General features: G+C 39.7%; 1 protein-coding gene across 9 annotated transcripts in view; it reads right to left on the bottom strand.

Annotated features, from left to right (window-relative positions):
- The window catches only part of TNRC6B (trinucleotide repeat containing adaptor 6B), a 135,748-nt gene that overhangs the window by 36,181 nt on the left and 81,157 nt on the right, over positions 1-18,410 (bottom strand). For 7 of the 9 annotated variants that reach the window (XM_032105990.1, XM_032105991.1, XM_032105992.1 and 4 more), the window contains 6 exons: positions 14,605-14,626; positions 12,791-13,135; positions 7,127-9,454; positions 5,688-5,846; positions 2,528-2,706; positions 1,235-1,309 (listed from right to left, as the gene is read on the bottom strand). In XM_032105990.1, the coding sequence (XP_031961881.1) occupies positions 1,235-1,309; positions 2,528-2,706; positions 5,688-5,846; positions 7,127-9,454; positions 12,791-13,135; positions 14,605-14,626 (3,108 nt within the window). The remainder of the gene's footprint in view (positions 1-1,234; positions 1,310-2,527; positions 2,707-5,687; positions 5,847-7,126; positions 9,455-12,790; positions 13,136-14,604; positions 14,627-18,410) is intronic. The other 2 variants (XM_032105995.1, XM_032105998.1) reach the window with 1 other exon arrangement.

Raw genomic sequence — 18,410 nt, 5'->3', positions numbered from 1 at the left:
TGAAAGTTTTCCTTTAAACTGAAATTGAACACCGGGATTTCTGGTATCACCCTCGACACACCCTGCCTCAACCCCCTAACGCTGTGCATGGCAAGTTCGCCCATACGAAACCAGACACATGAATGCATGCGACGGAGAAGGATGGACACAGAGATGCTCCAAAAATGAACCTCTGTCCTCATGTTCCAGTGGTCGAGTGACAAAACTGAAAAGAGTGGCCAAAATGATAGCTCATCCTCATGACTTGTCATGCCATCAAATCTTGAAACATGCTGCCATGGGATTCTTCAGTTGGCAACCTGGGACAGGGTGTTCCCATGGCTTTCCAAAGCATCTACAGTCTAGCAAACTGAATTAGAGCTTAGGAGCCAAAAGACACTGCAAACTAATCCTAAGCATGTCAGTGACAGCTTGTGCAGCCCTGGACTTCCCACACAAACTCTGCATTGTTATCTTTTGTTAGCCAGCATTACATACTATTCCTGCTTCACAGGATGACAACTGGCACAATATTCTGCAAAATATTTTACAAATTAGCTTGTCAGAAGTTCCAAAAAAAAGTGTATATATATAATTATTTTTGAAATACTTCCCTATGGCTCTTTTTCTCGACTATGTGATATTTATTTATTCACTTTACCAAACAATTTTTATTTATGGATTCATAATGAGCCTTTTTTGTTCTAAAAAGACCCTGCTGTACTTCAAATATAAATTCAGCTAAGACAGACACAGGACTGTAAATCTCCTTATCTGATAGGTGGCTGAGATTCAGAATGAATACCTTGGATTACCACAGATATCTGACACTATAGGCAGGAGCCTCTACCTTGAGTGCTCTAAACAGCATGAAATAGGAAAATAATGAATATGAAAATAAAAGTAAAAAAACCCCAAACCCAAAGCAACAAAGAACCACCCTACACTAAAAAGCAACAACCCTCCCCAAAAAAACAGACCAAACAAGAAAACACACATCCCCCTCCCAAATCTATTACTTGCAAGGAAACTGCAACCTCAGAACAAGAGTTATCATAAAGTAACTTTAGGAATCAAAGTATATTTGGGTTTTTTTCTGAGAAGCCATTCTGAGCCAGCTACTACAGGTATTACAATCAACATCCCAGCATAGCAGATGGAGATCAATAACTGTGAAACAGCTGATCTTTTGACTTACTTAAGGCTTACAGCTTTCTCACAAAGTTGGACTTCCTTTTAAAAAAAATTTACTTACTAGCAAGCCCATATTTGAAAACTGTTTGGATAAAGGGTTCATCCACGAATCACTATTTCCTCCTTTTAATGCGCACTGGAAAAAAAAAAAAAGACAAAAATATTTTTAAGAAACTTCTTGATTCCTTAAATTCTCCTTTATCCTTGAGATGAGCAAGTGTAAAATGAAAATTCTGGTATCAGAGAAATTAATCTCATGAAAAAAATTATTTAAAGTATTTATGTTTGGAAACATTTACCAAATATTCTGTCTCATACAATCGCTCACTGTTAGGTATTCCAAAGTCATTGAACATTGTCATGTAGGATGTTTATCACACCTTCAGTTTCATTCCGTAATCTGGAAAGCTTTGTGAACATTTTTTAAATTTTCCTATGTTACAGTTCAATACAATCTTTACTCCAGTACATACAGATGCCGATTTCTTCCTTGCCTTTCTTCCCTTAGCATGGTGTCTCTTGCACAGGCATTGTGCTGACCAGGGTCTCCCTTTGGCCTCAGTGTAATTTACAGATCATCAAAACCAACACTAACACAGTTCAACAATGAAGAAATTTTTCCGTTGTTTTGGTGGTTAAAATAAAAAAGCTTTAAGTGATAAAAAAGTCCCTGAGAATAACTGCTGCAGAACAGGAACCGTAAAACTCTCTACCATGTCACAACAGTATTTCCATGTCCTAGGAAACTGCTCTGCCTCGCCTTTTGAGTCCGCTCCACCTATTTCGTGAGAAGCAGACACAACACAGTCCTTCTAATATTAATACAGTAACAAGTGTTACTGTACTAAAGAATTTTAATGCAAACAAGCCTCAGAAAGAAATTTACTCAGGACTACAGCCAAGCTCCTGCTCCTGTTTGAGGCCAAATGTTAACAACAACAAACATAAGGCAAACATAAATCCAACAGTTGACAGAAATAAGAAGTGCCTGTGCCAAAGGGACTGTGGAATCCAAACTTCAGCAGGCTATGCAAGAAAAACAGCAGCAGCCTAACACAGAAAGATGTGTCAGCAAGAGAAGAGAAATAGCCTTGGGATACTTATTTCCATTTAGTAATGGCTGTGCAGCTTACAAACCAAAAGAATTTGACACCTACTGGAACATTTATTAGTCATAACAGGTGTAGTATATTAAAGCAAATCAAAAAACCTCTCTTTTTTTACACTATTTTAAGCAGCATCTTTCTGTGACTCTGCAAAACCTTCTTAAAAAAAATAACTATCTAATGCTCTAACATATCAGTCAGACTGTTTTCAGACAACACAGTAGTTATGAATCAATCAAGCATTTTACCTTCATTTGTGTTTTCTTTCCTCCTTGTCCCCAGCTTGTTGAGTTGTGGGAGGAACTGCTTCCCTGAGAGCCTGCTGTATTCCAGACTCCTCCCTCCTCCTCCTCTTCCCAGCTGGAATGACGTGTTCCTGTCACTGGCCCATCACTCTCTCCCCAGCCATCTTGCATAGATTTAGAACCTTTAGAAAAAGGAAAAAAAGCTCTAAAGCAGTCTACAATACCATGCAGCTGGCGCTGTGACACTGCAACATTAGCTGAGATCATCAGAATCCCAAAGGAACTAAAAAAAATAAAATTCAAAACTGTGTCTTCACTCTAACAGCTGTAAAAACTTGTGCATGAATCCCAAAACCCAAGAGACTTGGTGGCATGTTCACATGTCATGTTTTGCAACTATTTTAAAGAAATGTCAAACCTTTAAAGATATAATAACAATAGGGACCTCTTACACAGATACAGCTGTATTTAAAAGGCAACCTATTATTTTCGAGTGCAAATGAAAGCCTTCAAAGCACACTCAAAAACCAGATGTGCTGAAGACTGGTTCAGGTGGTTTATCAATTATTTCCTCTCTCACTTCAAAACTTTAATACTCCCCTTGCCCTACACTCTTCCACAAAATTACAGAACCAGAACTTTTAGGCACAACAACTAAGTAGGATCTGAAGGCAAGGACCCGACATTGTCCTCTGGTACAAACAACACCAAAAGTAATTTAATGCAAAAAAAACCCAAACTCCTCTACTACAAATTCTGTTCTTAACAATGCCACTAAAGAGACTTACTAGCAGAGCTGCTTAAGTATATCAGAAAGCTACAACCACTTCACTGTATCAGTTTAGACTTTTCCCTCTTTACTTCTTTTCTTGCTGTTATTCTCCAGCATTGTCACGCAACTTGGAATTCTAACCTTTACTGACAAGCCATCAGGAGCTCAAGTCCTCATCCTGTCCACTATCCAACTGTTCTTCCTGCTCTAACTCTTCATTCTGCACATTTATTCCTGTATCTATTTATTCAGCATTTATCTACTTCAGAAAAGATTTCCATCATCAACATCACTTTGTAATAACTAATGCTTTAATTGTCTGGGGTTTGACTGTGGAAATCAGGAATAAGGACATTAACACACATAGCAGAAGGTCTGAATATAAAAAAAGTCAGGAATTGCAATTAGTCTACCATGGGGATCTCTACCCTGATCATAATGAAAATAAGTACAGCAGCATCTTATGGTGGTTTAAGAGATACCTTAAAATGCATCATAAATAAACCCGCAGATGCTTCACAGAAAACAGCTTTTTAAAGGCTGTTCATTTGGGTACTAAAACAGAGGGCTGCTTATGAAACATACTGGTCCAAGTGCAGAAAATCTACCTCTTGACCCTTTAATTGTGCTACTTACACAGAAAAGGCTACACTTAAGTACTATGACTGCAGAGTCAAGAATATAATCTGGAAATGTTATACTGGGTAGTCCCTGCAGGTTTAATTTACTTCTGGTGACAGTGCTTAAATATATACTATGATACTGATCTTAACTACATAACCATACATTATTTTTCTGCACTGACAACTCTCTTGAGTTCTTGAACGTGAATCTGGAAGTGACGTAAAGATCACTTGTCTATATGACACCTACTTAATTTTTTGCATTTGTTGAGTAAGGAGATACCAACAGCTATAGCACACAAATGAAATTGTGAAGATACCAAAAAAAAAAAAATCTATTACAGAAAACGGAATTTATTCCTACTTCTGCCACAATATTCTTATGCAATGCTGTTAGAACTAAGTAAACCTACTATTTTAAACAGGTGGATAATGGTCTACGCTTCCTTCTTTGGCTCCAAACTGTTTTTTTTTTTTTCCCTTTTCTGATACAGCTAGTCTGTAACCTGTCCCTAGATTTTGCTCTAGAGCTGGGGACAGCTCACATACAGAGCTGCACGTGTATGTTGCAGTTCCTTGGTTATGGCACACATACAGACCAGTCACAGTATGTGAATGACCATGTATAGTCTTACGAGACTGTATTAAGCATCAAATCAACAAAAATCAACAAAAATCAACAAAATTTTCAATGGATCAATTTCAGGAGTTCTAATTTTGGTTATATTTAGGTGTCTATTTATAGATAAAAGAAGACATCCATCTAAACTCAACTTAGCATCCTCAAAGTGCCAAGTTTGTGTGGCAGGCATGGGAAGCCTGTCATCCACAAAAGCCTGCTACAATGATAACTCTAAAGAAGCAAAGATTATTTTGTTTCAGAAATGGCCAAATTATTTAATTGGGGTGGGAGGAAGGGAGAACGACCAAACAGCATCTATCTACGCAGGGTTTAATTTCAAACAATTACATGTTGCAAAAGCAACTTCTGGGCTGGAAACAGTTTTACAGACACATCATCAGTCACATTCAGTAACACTTGTGTATCATCAGTAGATCCTGCAGGAAATTTCACATCCAAATGTTACTGAGTTTGGAAATAACATTGCTTTTGTTTGTTGTTTTTTCCTTAAAAAAACTGATATAAAAATTATACAAACAATGTACATCATCGAGAGTAATATCCACAAAACCTCTTAATATAGCAGAATTTTAACTTTGAAATAAAATTTCAAAATATTTCAACATGTCATTCATGAAAGACACTGCTGTAGGCATTTAGGTTTGACCACAAAGTGCAGTTCTTAAGAGTTACAATTTTTCTCACTTATATAACTGAAAAAATCCATTCAAAGCCAAGCTGCATTATCACAGCATAGATGACCGTGTAATAGCCTCCACAGTGGAATTTGTCAGTACTGTGTATTCCTTTTCCTGATATGATCAGAAAAAGTGACTTATCATGTAACAAGTAGGCAGCCAGAGAAAAAGAGAAAAACACACATTTCCTTACTGGAAAAGGGTTTCAGCACTTCCAGAATCAGAGCTGCCCATTTAATTGCTTAGTTAGGAAATTTTTTACTACCTTGAAAGACTAAGTTTCAGTAATTTACAAGCACTTAATACTCATCCATCAAAATCCCGTAATAACATTCAACACTGCTTTTAGGCCTCAGATAATTCCTCCACAGGTGACCTATGCCAAAAGGCCAAACACTAAAAATCTCCAGGGCAATTGCAAAGAAACTGGTATCTGGCCTATACTCACTAGATTTCATGGCATTCGGGGCGTTGGAAGGTGCATTCCCCCAGCCTGTAGTCGATGCTCCTGTATCATCTACTTCACCCCACCCGGGACTGGTTTCATTTGGCTCACCCCAGGCAGACGTACCATTATCTGGAGCAGGTGGAGTGCTTTTGCTCCAGACTGCACAAAGGAGAAAGAGGTTTCATTACAGACCATTTAGACAATGAAGTATTTACTGCAGTGCAGCACCACATCATTAATCTACTGCTTTGTTCTTCTTGCTGAGGACTTTAGGTTCTCAGTAGTGTGGGTGCAACAGAATTGACAATCATTCACAACAAATTTAGAGTGGGCACTGACCTCCAGGGATGAAAAGGTAGAGAATGCTACAATGAGTAATACTCTTCTCCCAGGTTAAACATGAGCCCCACATCTAATACTGTCCTCCTGTCTGTGAACTTTTGTGGCTAAATACAAGCACCTAACTTAGGGGTTTTATATACTGAATAAAGAGAAAGGACACATTTGCAGTACATATTAAACCAAGATAGCATTCTTTAAGTGACTTTGAGTCGGAAGAAAATATTACGTAACAATAATATCTTAATATATTTCCAGGCCATGTAACTTTTTCTTGTCCTTATTCCAAAGAAGAAAATATTTTTCTAAGTATTCTTTATCATAAAGCCAAGCCAAATTTGACTAAAAAACTAAGTCACAGACCTGCTCAATTTCAACTGCTTCAGAGCAAAAGGTTTTTGACTAAAAATAAGTAAAGATTTTCTCCCCATTTCTCCAATAATTAAATATAAAAAATGTTATTTAGTCCAGAGAAAGGGAAGCTCAGGGGAGACCTTATTGCTCTCTACAACTATGTGAAAGCAGGCTGTAGACATGTTGGGGGCAGTCTCTTTTCCCAAGTAACAAGAAATAGGACAAGACAAAGTGGCCTTAAGTTGCACCAGGGCAGGTTTCAATAGTACATTAGGAAAAACTTTTCACCCAAAGGATTGTCCAGCACTGGAACAGGCTGCCCAGGGAAGTGGTTGAGTCACCATCCCTGGAGTTATTTAAAAAACCTGTAGATGCTGCACTGAGGAACATGGTTTAGTCATGGACTAAGCAGTGCTGGTTTATGGTTGGACTCAAAGGTTTTGATTCTGTAATTCAACCTGTTCTTCAGAGCTCAAATTGAATATGCAGATTTGTCAGCTAGCGAACATTTTCTTTTCCTGGTGAGGTGACCAGTACTCAGATCACAGTTACTGAGGCACAACAAGCAGAGGACTGACTGATTCAAATTTTAAAGACTTTAAAAGCAGAACCGAATAGTCAAAGAAGAATTTGGTTTTCTTTATAGAATAAAACTATCAGGAATAGGAATCTAAAACCATCTCGCTAATGCATTAAGGTTACTGTCATATATAGGAGCTTGCTGAAGAAAGGAACAAGACTAGTACCTGATGCTTGTGATTTGCTAGTCATCGGAGTAGGCAGGCTCTGCTCCCGTGGGGCCTGTCCTCCTTGTGAGTTCTTGTCCCACAGATTCACATTCTTGTAGTTATAACTGCTAGGATCTCCCCACGCCGAAGTGCCATCATCAATATCCATTTTTCGACTGATTGACTGTGGAGAAGGTTCTTCCCAGCCACTAGGCTCCTCCTCTTTGGGGGCAGCTGGCTGTGGTCCGCTGTTCCAATTTGGGTTTGGAGGCCGCCCATTACTTGGAGTTTGGGGCGGTGGACCCCAGGAACCAGAAGACTCCTGCTGTTGCTGCTGGTGCTGTTGCTGCTGCTTGTTCCAGGAGTTGGGCTGTCGACCCGTCTCATTCCACGTTGAAGTTCTTTTACAATCGTCCCATCCACCCTTTGAAGCAGAGCTTGTATTTGCACCATTACCCCAAGTTCCAATCTCATTTTGCCCACCTTCACCCCAGCCAGACACTGGCTTGTTTCCTGCACTTTCCCAGTTACTGTTTTTCGTTTGGTCAACTTCCTCTCCCCAACCGTTCTTTCCAGAAGACCATCCTTGATTACTTTGCCGTCCACCCCACCCCTGATCCTTACTAGAGCTGTCATTCCAAGAGGAAGATGATTTTTCTTCTTGCCTTCCTCCTCCCCAATTAGAAGAATTGGAGTTCTTATAGTCATTCCATCCTCCAGTATTTTTGGGGTCCTTCCACTCCGTTGGGGTTGAGAGCTCACCCCATCCAGACTTGTTTTGATTGCTTTGGCTGGGTACATCACCCCAGCCCCCTGAGTTCTTTGTCTGTGTGGCAGAGCTCTCCCACCCCTCAGTTCCTTTATCAGACTTCCCCTCGGGCCGTGGCATCTCTTCAATATCCCACACGGTATCTTGCTTAATTTGAGTCTGGCCCCAGCCAGTGTTTGAAAGCACTCGGGGGTCCAAGTCAGTCCTGCTCAGCAAAGTCTGCAGGACTGCCTGGCAATCAGGATGCGTAGGCCTGTATGATCGGCGTCCAGAATTGTGACTGTCACTACTTCCTGCTTTGTGGTTGCTTCCAGTGCTTTGACCTCCAACCTCACTTCCCGCAGAGCTGGAAGATCTTCCCCAACAGGGAGCCTGGGAATTGCCTTGGTTTTCAGGAAGAGGGTGGCCTTTTTGATTGTCCCATGCTCCAGTGCTAGAATTTGGTTGGTTTGGACCACTCCACTCTCCAATCTTCAGTTCATCAGACCCAGACAGCTGTTTCCATTCTCCCTGAGAGACCCCAGATGTTAATTTGTTCCCTTCACCCCATTTGCTTTCATTTGCATGCTGAGGGCCAAAGTTCCAAGACCCACCACCCGTAGACCGGTTACTGTTATCCCAAGAATCACTTCTTGACCCATTAGGTTTTTGAACAGAAGCTCCTTTCCAGGAGTCCTCTCTATCCTTTCCATTGTTCCCATGGTTTCCAGAATTGCTCTGCCCAGAGACTGTGTCAGTTCCAGAAGACCCCCTAGCTGTACCCCAAGATCCAACACTCCCAGTCTTTCTTTCTCCAGTGCTTTGAGAAGGGGTGTCAATGCTCCTGGAAGGGTTCCCCAAGCCCATTTCAAAGGGCATTCCCTTATTCTCCATAGGGTTTGGTGAACTTAAGTTCAAGGAGTTAGTGTTTCCATTTTTTGGTCCATCAGTGTTATGAATTTGAGCCTGTTCTCTGCCAGAGACAAAGTTAACACCCGCATTTTCCATCTTTGACTGCTGTTCCCTAGAGGTCTGACCTACTGTGCTAATCTGTGCATTGGAGCTACCACTATCAGATTCCAGAGTTCCCTTCCTGGAATTGCCCTCTTGAACCAGTGCCGGCCAAGCAGACGGGTTGCTATTTGGGTTAAAGTTGCTGAAGCCAGAACCGGGACTGATTCTGTCTTGTCCACTCAAGTTCCTCCAATTACCTAGTCCATTGTTACTCTCGGCAGCAGGGTTGGAAGATTGAACAGATTTAGCCTTGGGATCAGATTTCCAGGCCCCAAGATTACATTCGTTTCCAGCGCTTCCAGACTGGCACTGGCTTCCTTTTCCTTTGTTACTAGTGGTGCTTCCTGGCAGAGCATTCTTCTCCAAGCCAGGGTTCGAGGCACTGTTGTTATCGGTGGTGTTTTCGGAAGAAGACTCAGCATCTTTGCTGGCAATACAAGGCCACTCTTCCATGTCAGACCCGTCTACAATCACCTTGTCCCAGATGTGAGTTGGGTTGGCGTTGGTGCCGCTGTTGGAGGAGGCTCCAGGACCCCAAGTGGAATTTGCATAATTTGAAGCAGCAGCACCTCCAATTGCTGAATCTAAAAGAAAAAAAAAAAACAAACCCCAAACACCCAAAGAGGTCATTAATAATCCGTATTATTTACAAGCATAGAATATCAAATTTTTGACATCGGTTATCCCACTTATTTTGCAGAGCATAAACTCCATAGTAACAGCTGCAGCAGTATTCGTACTGAATATATACTGTTACTACCAGTACCGGCTCATATGACAGCTTCCATGAAAATAAGGCAAACAGCTTAAAAAAACTGGGTAACTCCCCTCCTAGCCTCAATTCCTATGTTATATATTCCAAAGCAAAGACCACCATTTCTGGTTGCTAGTACTTTCAACAGACGATAAGATCAGCTTTCAGTGCCTGTCTGAGGCGTTCAGTTCATTAGCTTGAACAATGAACATCCAACTAATGCCTTCCGGATCCCCCTTCACTGAGGGCCACCATTAAGGATCCAGACTTTACAGCAAGGTTAGAACTCCCTTGTAAGCTTTGAATATTGATGAACAGTAGTTTGTCTTCATCAACTAAACCCCACCTACCAAGATCCAAAAGATCAAGCAGTTCCCAAGTACATTCTGTTCCTTCTGTTGCTTTAACCTCAAATGCAAACTGAACAATAGCAAGGAAGTATGACTCCACTGATATTTTTATCCATCTATCTTTTTAGCACAGAGTAACCCTTTTTTTTTCCCTTCCAATTAAAAAACTTTCTGAATTAGACAGATCACAGGAAGAGCTTAAGGAGGGCAAAGACAAGCTCAAAAGACTGCAAGGTTGCTGTCTTTTGAACTTAGAAATGGTTGAGCCAATGCATGATGCATAGGCAGCTATGAACTTAACAAGATCTTCAAAACAGTGACTTTAACAGAATATTTTATTTCTGTGAAGACATTCTGAAAGTATTTAAGATTGGGGTGCTTGCTGACATATAGCACGCTAAGACACAATTTAATGGATTATTTCAGGAAACCAGCTTTCCCTTGCTATATTTGACAGTGGCAATAACCATAACTGTTGAAAGACTTTCACCAATAACATTTAAACCTTATTGTCCAAAACTGTCTTGTATGTCCTGAATTATCATTGGTATTGGAAGAACTACATAGAACACCCATCATCTCAATCCCCTGTATTGGTATGAGACAATAGTATACTTGGTGTCATCTTTCAGGGCACTAGTTTTGCCAGAAGGATTTCAATCCTGGTAGAAAAAAGTCCACATGGAGAAGGATTACACGTTAACTTTTAATATTAAATCCTCACCAACGCCACCTATGACCATCTGGTGAATGTAAGAATGGGAACAAGTAGGTAAGCTACTTTATCTTCCCCTTTGGGAACCTGCTTTTGTTTTCTTTCATGTGGCATGAATTAACCACAGTATCAGTGCATATATTGGACTGAATTGGGCTCAACCTGAAGTTCAGTTTGTCAACAGCCAGATCTGAGGTGGGAAAAATGATGTACGAGGCAGATAACACTGCACTTCCATAAGCACTTTGATGGAGCACCTAAGGTCAGCCCCGGTCTCTCTTTTGTCCAGCTGCTCATTCTCATTCCTTTGGCATACCTACTCTCACATGCTAGCACGTGTGCTCTCATTGATATTGTTAGATGAACGGGTAAAAGAAAAGTCATCTGGACTGAAATTAGCTTTAAAAACCAACCCGATTTAATTTTAATACAAGTCAGCTCCCCAGCCCAGTTAACTTGTTATGGTGCAGAAAAATGGATGAGGTGAAGCAGGTCTCAAGGACCCATATTCTTGGTACTCCTGACTTCCCTCAGGGTAATGCAACTAACCACTGGCTAATACAGCCAAGTAACATCTTAGTTGTTAAAGCACCATTAAATGAAGTGTAAAAATATGAGAATTCATAACATCAAATTTCAGCCTCAGAAAAGCAAATATTATGTGTCAAATAATTACATATAGCTTAAGGAGCCTCTCAAAATACTTCCAAATGGTTCTCATATAGTACACCCAGCAGCAAAAACATGTTGCTCATGAGAAGTTTTGAAAATGTTTAGAATGCTTCACTGCCACAAATTCTCCTTAGTCTACCACACTAACTGTGAAGGCATACCGGTGCTAGGATTTCATATAGGAACGATAGACTTTGGAGCATGTTTTGTTTCAGGTGTTTCATCAAAAGCAGTTATCTCCAAGAAACCTGTTTTTAAACTGATTAGTTAAAATTTTGCCATTGTAGTTTGACATTCACCTTCTCCTCTCTTAAACAGCAATTATCAAAGACAAGATAAATAATCTGTGAAACAGGTATTTCCTACAAATGAATTTAAGTAGTGAAACCACAAAACAAATGGCATTATTAAAAAGGGTTCTAGGAAGATTCATAAGGGCAGCCATCCCATTTAGCTTACTTGATTCTGTACAAGTCACGTCTGTTTTTAATTCCGAACCACAGAGCACTGAAAAAAGTTTCATTTCCATGATGGTAAAAAAATCACCATCTCATTGATCTGGCATGATTTTCAAAGAAAACTCAGACATACTGGTATTGTTATTTTCTTCTTTTTGACTTTCAAGTATTTAATATTCCTTTTTTAAACATCCTTATTGTTATAATTGAAGTTGTCCTTGACTTTGCAGGTCACCTAAGTTCTTCTTTAAAAGGCAGGTATCTTGAGTGGAATTTTGTTTGTTCCACTATTATAATTTAAGAAGAAATATTACAGCTACTGCAATTCACCAAGGGTCTAAAAAATTCAGGAGCAGCTATAACTTCCCCATGCTCACAAAACAATTAATCCTAAAATCAATTTATCCTCTGGAACACAAAAAAAATGGAAAAGTGAAAACAGAACAGTTGCCACCTGTACAAAAAGGCTTATCTAAGTAGAAAACCCAAGATTACTACCAAAAAAAAAAGTAAGGAGCAATAGGTCATCTTTCTGTTTCATCCAGACAAGACTTGACAGACACCTGCCCTTTGCAGACCTGGCATCTACATGTCTGTTTTACCAGATACAAAAATGTGACAAGACAGGAAATGCTTGTCAAAGAAACCTGAAGAGCCATTAAGAACTACTCAGTGACAGCTATAAAACGCTGTTTTATTTATGCCTTGTGTTTACCTTGCTGCAGCAGTTCAGCAACCAATTAAAACCACTCAAAACATACTTGAAAAAAATTAAACCTCCTGTTTCATCTAGTAGTAAAAATTATATCCACTGCTGCCAACAGAAGCATGTACACTGAAAGAGAAGAAGCTCTCCAAAAGCAGTCTGAGGAGTTTTGTTATATAATGACAGGCTTATGCACAATTTCAGCCATCCCTTTTCTGCCATGCACCAACACGTTCATTCAATATTATTTATTATCGTCACTCGCCTGTTGCAGTCCCACTGTCGCTCTGCAGCAGTGCTCCTGTCACTGGTTGTGCGTTGTTTGGGTTTGCTCCTGGTGCTGCTGGGGAGGGAGGCCCTGCTCCACCCCCAAGGAGCATACAGGATGGCGGAGGGGGCTGCCCACGTTTCAGTAACACTTTGTGGTCCTGCTGGCAACGGAATCGCGGCGGCACCTCCCGAGGCATGTAGCGGGCGGCGCTTGGCGGTTGTCCGTTCGGCACTGCCACCCTTTTGGCATTGTTGCCACCATTGACTGGTGGCGATGGAGAGTTGCCAATTGGGCTGGCAGCCACTGGTTGGCTTAAACTTGGTTTCGTCACTTCGGGCACTGCAAAACAGGAAGAATGAAAATCAGAAGTTTTTCCAGTTAAACCTGTGTTAGTTACAAGCACTCACTGTGACACTTAGCTTTCAGTATTTAATTTCTGAAATACTGCACAGCTTCCACCTCCTCAACAACCAAGAACAATTTAGAGAAGCAGGAATAAGCATAGCAGCAGACCTTTTGCTTCCATGTGGAACTCTACAGTCCAGGATGAAACTCTACCTTCATCAAGTATTTTGCTCTAAGCCCAAAATTTCTTGCAAATGTAAAGCTGGCAAAGAATATACCCTAGACAATGAGTCATTTTAAAATATGAGCAGTCAAATATAACTGGCTCCACCTTCCTGATCTTCAACTGGTTTTTGGATTGTTATGCATCATCTTTATGGGAGATCCGAAATCAGAACCCAAGTTTTCACCTGTTTACTAGGCTACATAGCCACTGCCTAAACAAACAAAAAGATGGGAAATAACCTGCCTCCTCTTGGATTCAGAGTTAACAAATTTGAGTTCTCTGTGCTGCTCTTAAGTAAGGCAGTAATAGCTGACTCTCACCCAAAAGACAGTCCTACACAGAGCAACTGTATTTGGCTCACTTAAGGTTTCTCTGCTGGTCACCAGGTGCCCCTATAAGCAAAGACAAGCTGGTCCTGAGGACTATTATGTATTGGAGAAGAAAACCACAAATCCCTGAGGAGCTAACACCATCACAAAATTTGCTTAAGAGCCTCTAGACAAACTAAGCATAATCAGTAAAACTTTTACAAATGTGAGATCAAGACAAGTGGGTCTCTCTTTAGCAACATGAATGCACTATTCTCCACATTTTATTTTTATAAGGGTTTTCAGTTTTCTCTATATAGGCTTCGTTGCCCAAACCCCAAAAAAGTGTTGTTAGCCATAAAATCAAGTTACTATTTTAGTCCTTTTCTTTCACTAATGGCAGTTTCCCCACAAAATTTATCAAAAACTGATGAACAAAACAAGATTAAATATATTTTTACTTCAGCTAAGTTATTAAGTTCAACTTTCAAGATGCTCACTCATCAGTTCTGCCTTCTCTACTGGACTTTTATGTGCCTGAATTCAAGTTTCCAAACCCAAGTAATCTTCATTCATTTTGGTACCTCACTACCAGCAGTACTTTTGCTGTCTATCCTTCCCTTTATATGGGTGGTTTCAGTCTTTGGTTATTTGTCTAAAACCTCTGTAAAACAGAGAACTGAGTATTTCAGCTACCTATCTTATCCACAATCCTCACTCTTTCTTCAAGTATTTTGATGCTGACAACACATCAGCCAAATAGTTGTAGGTTCTCCATTTTAATCACCTCAACTTTCATTTCTCCTGAATACTCATATTTGGTATTTCATCTTGACTCAGAAGTCCCCCTCCTTTTCTAACAGTTCTGATCAAGATCTGAATCTTGGCTCAAGTCAATAAAAGTATTCCTTAGGATCAAAGATTCTTACCTTTGGTTTTTTGATCTGTGACCTGCAAATTAAGAGCAAGAATGTAAATAGAGTTTTAAGCAGCTCAAAACAAACATTGAACAGGTTGTGCTAAACCACAACCTTAATATATTAGCACAAGAACAGAATTTATTGTTGAATGAAAACAACCAACTGATGAACTACAAGTCTAAATACTATTCCTAGCCATACACACACACACAAGAAATTTTCAAAAGTACTATAAATCCTGTAATAACTCTGATGCAAAAGTCCCTGGCAGAAACAATCATTACTTCACTCATGATGATTTTAAGTACTCAACCGTCCTTCCTCATCCCAAACACGGCTTCCAAAGTACAAATAGACACGCGCTACGGCACGACAATTCTCTCGGCTTTTGGAGGTGAAGTATTGCAACTAAAGTGTAACAAAGCCTTCCTTCTGTGAGAGTATCCTTACAGCTGACTGTTGGGGCCTGAAGTAACCACAGCAGTCTGTCTCTCTGCCATCTTCCCACTTCACCTTTCCCAGAACACCTCTTCCAAGGAGAAGTAATTCTAAACCTTACTGGATTCATTTCTACACTTACAAAAAGTACCAGCAACACCTATAAAGGAAATCTACGGAATGCAACAAGTCAGTGACTGAAATGAGCATTCACACTGGCCAATATACTCAACATAGGTTTTGCTACATTGTTTCAGCATAGCAGATTTCAAGCTACAGTAGCGACAAACACATCACTGGTATATTCTCTGGAATTGCGTGTATTGTAGCATTTTTTGAACCTGTCCATCATGAGTTCCACTCCACAATAATGAAAAAACCCTAAAGATCATCATGTGTCAGGTTCTATGACACCTATTCTTAAAAGAAATTGCTGAACTAGTCCATAATTCTGGAAAGCACACAGAGACAGTATAGAATAATGAAAGCACAAGTAAAAAGCAGTTTATTGTTGAAACTAACCAAGCCAGAACTCCTTTGTATGGTAAAGAATAAAAAGGCAAACTGCACTAAATTGCTATGGCATCATTTACTTTGCAAAGATGAAAACTGAAATATGCAAAGTGGAACATTCACTGAAATACAAAATCTTAAGCATTGTAACTTCACAGACACACACTATCCCCAAGTCCCAAAGACAATAAAAATGCATCTGTACCAAAACTGTGTCTGTACCAAGCCAGACATCAATTTTCAACCTCACTTATGAAAAATCCTCTATGCATCAAATTACACCTTCTTCTGCAAGAGTTAAAAATTCTGTTACACACTTAATTGACCCTGATGCTTCACTACTAAAGGAAAAAGGGAAAACAAAAATTCATTAATATGATCTGGTAATGCTGATAAGATTACTACAGTCAACAGTAGACATGCTTCGTAAATTAGTAAGTTGTCTACTTGGAAAAAAACCATTTTACCGTATCTTTGAAGAATTCTACATGATAAAGTGCATTAGTTTAGACTAAAAAAAAAAAAAAAACAACCAAAAAACTTCTGTCTATAATGTCTTTCTCCTAGTCAAAATGATCTGGTTATGTGATTGTTTTCATCTAAAATTCAAAAGCTGAAAAAACATGACAGTATCTCAGATTTACAGCTGTCATCTCTGTGGGTAACCTACGAGCATCAGCAGGGTGGGAGCAGCTACAGTGAATGGGAAAGTGGAAAGAAGCTCAGCCTACTGACAAGCTACCAAACAGCCCCTGGACACCAACCACAGATATATTTACGCTGTGAACTTGCTTGTAAAACCTCTCTTAAAGTGATTTTTAAAAAATTTTAATTTTTAAGTTTTAGATGATCCAGACAGAACCATTGTTTCATGTTAAACAAACTTAGTTTGAAACAGTATCCTGAAATCATAGCTACTTATTTGGTGAATGCCTCCACAGTCACTAAGAATGAACACACACACTTAAGTTTTATCCATTCGGCTGCCCTCTTTGCTATTCTTACGTATCTCCAACTATTACTGTGAAGTTTGGCCTCTAGGAGATTAAATCACTTAGTCTTTACCCTTCCTGAGAGTGTGGCGGAATATGTACTGCACAACTTAGTAGGTGAGAGACCACACATGAAAGCTGGCATATCTCTTTTGTATTCAAAGCACCAATTCCTCAGTAAACACAGCACTGTTATCAAGATGATCCATACAGCCCTTTCAACTTTCCCTTTTATCACTGAATATCAGCACATAATCCTCAAGTCTCAACTCTTCATTCATAAGGGTCTGCTCCTCCTGGTTTCTACATACATTTTTTGTACTTGAACATTAAACAGCACCAACACTAAGGCAAAAAGACACTGAAGAGACCTTATCCTGTAGCTACTGCTCTTTTGCACTATTATTTGGGGATGTATCAACTGGATGAAGACAACTGACACACACATTCATCTGCACCCAATTTAAACTGATAGACTCAAATTGGTGAACAAGCCAGATTAAAAAAGATGCTGGATAAGCGAAAATTTAACTGAAGTTGGTGCTGTCTGTTCTTAGCAGAAACCCACAGAATCTAAGAGTAAACACCTGATCTTTCACCACCTGATCTGTTGTTACTGAAGCAACTGAAAGACAGACTACTGAAAGAAAATAAAGCCTTCTGCTCTCAGTTTCACTTAATCATTGAGGTTGGAAGGGACAGCCTCTGGACATCTAATCCACATTTCCCACCCCTGTCCCCCACCTGGCCCAAAGAGGCTCCTCAATTCGAAACAAAATCATCAAAACTAGATTGCACAGGACCACATCCACCTCAGTTTTGAGCATCTAAAGACAGAGGTACCACAACCCCTCTGGGAAACCTGTTCCAGCGGTTGCCCAGTCACACACACGCACAAAAAAGGAGCCTTTTTATGATTAAGTAGACTTTCAATATGTGCATAATGCCTTGTGCTTTGCCACTGGGCACCGTGGAGAACAGTCTGCCTCCATCTTTTTACTCCCTTCTACAAAGTATTTATATACATTGATGAAATCCCCCAAGCCTTCTCTCCTCCAGGATGAAGTCGTAACACTCCCAGCCTCTCCTCATTTGTCAGATCCTCCAGTCCCTTACTCATCCTAAAGGCATTTTGCTGGACTTGTTCCAGGGTGGTTGCACCTATCTTATACTGGGAAGCCTGGAAAGGATTTTACCACTAAAAAGCACGAATAACACCATAAGAGACTCAAGTTCATGTTTCAAGTTAATTCCTAGAACAACCTACCAGATGTTTTTGCAAAATACAGACCTTCTAATACATCAAGTCTCATACTCATTTTCTGAGCAATTTTTGGTGACTTATCAAATTTCCACAACTCAGACTTGACCTGATACACTTCAGGAAAAGTGCCCTTAGCTACGGAAAATGTAAAATGCAAGTGATACTTAGCAAAAAAATAAATGGAATCTTCAGGAGTAAATATTTCATATAAACTTCCTTAAGGATTAAAAAAAACCCCAACCCAACAAAAATCTTCCTGCTCTAATAAATATTTACTCAACTTTACTGCAAGAACTGCAAAGGCCCATCAGTATTTCCATCCACAAACACCTCAAACGAGCAGCAGTTGCGTAGAGAGAGATCAAAAGAAGCCATATTAAGTAACTTAAATACTTTATATCAAAAAGCTTCTTTTACTTTACAAGGCACACTAAGGAGAAGAAATGTCCAAGTTAAACATTTCAGTTCCAGAAAAAAGATACGAAAAAGTGTCTTTAAAGAAGTACTACTCTAAACAAATTTTTAAGTTCAAATACCAACAATTTAACATCTTATTGCCACCAATACTACTTATGTTTCAGCTGGATAAAAGAATTCGAATATTGAAA

Source organism: Corvus moneduloides, chromosome 4, assembly GCF_009650955.1.
Source record: "Corvus moneduloides isolate bCorMon1 chromosome 4, bCorMon1.pri, whole genome shotgun sequence".
NCBI classification, from domain to species: domain Eukaryota; kingdom Metazoa; phylum Chordata; class Aves; order Passeriformes; family Corvidae; genus Corvus; species Corvus moneduloides.
The sequence above is the reverse complement of the archived record's forward strand: the minus strand, read 5'-3'. Positions and strand labels throughout refer to the sequence as shown.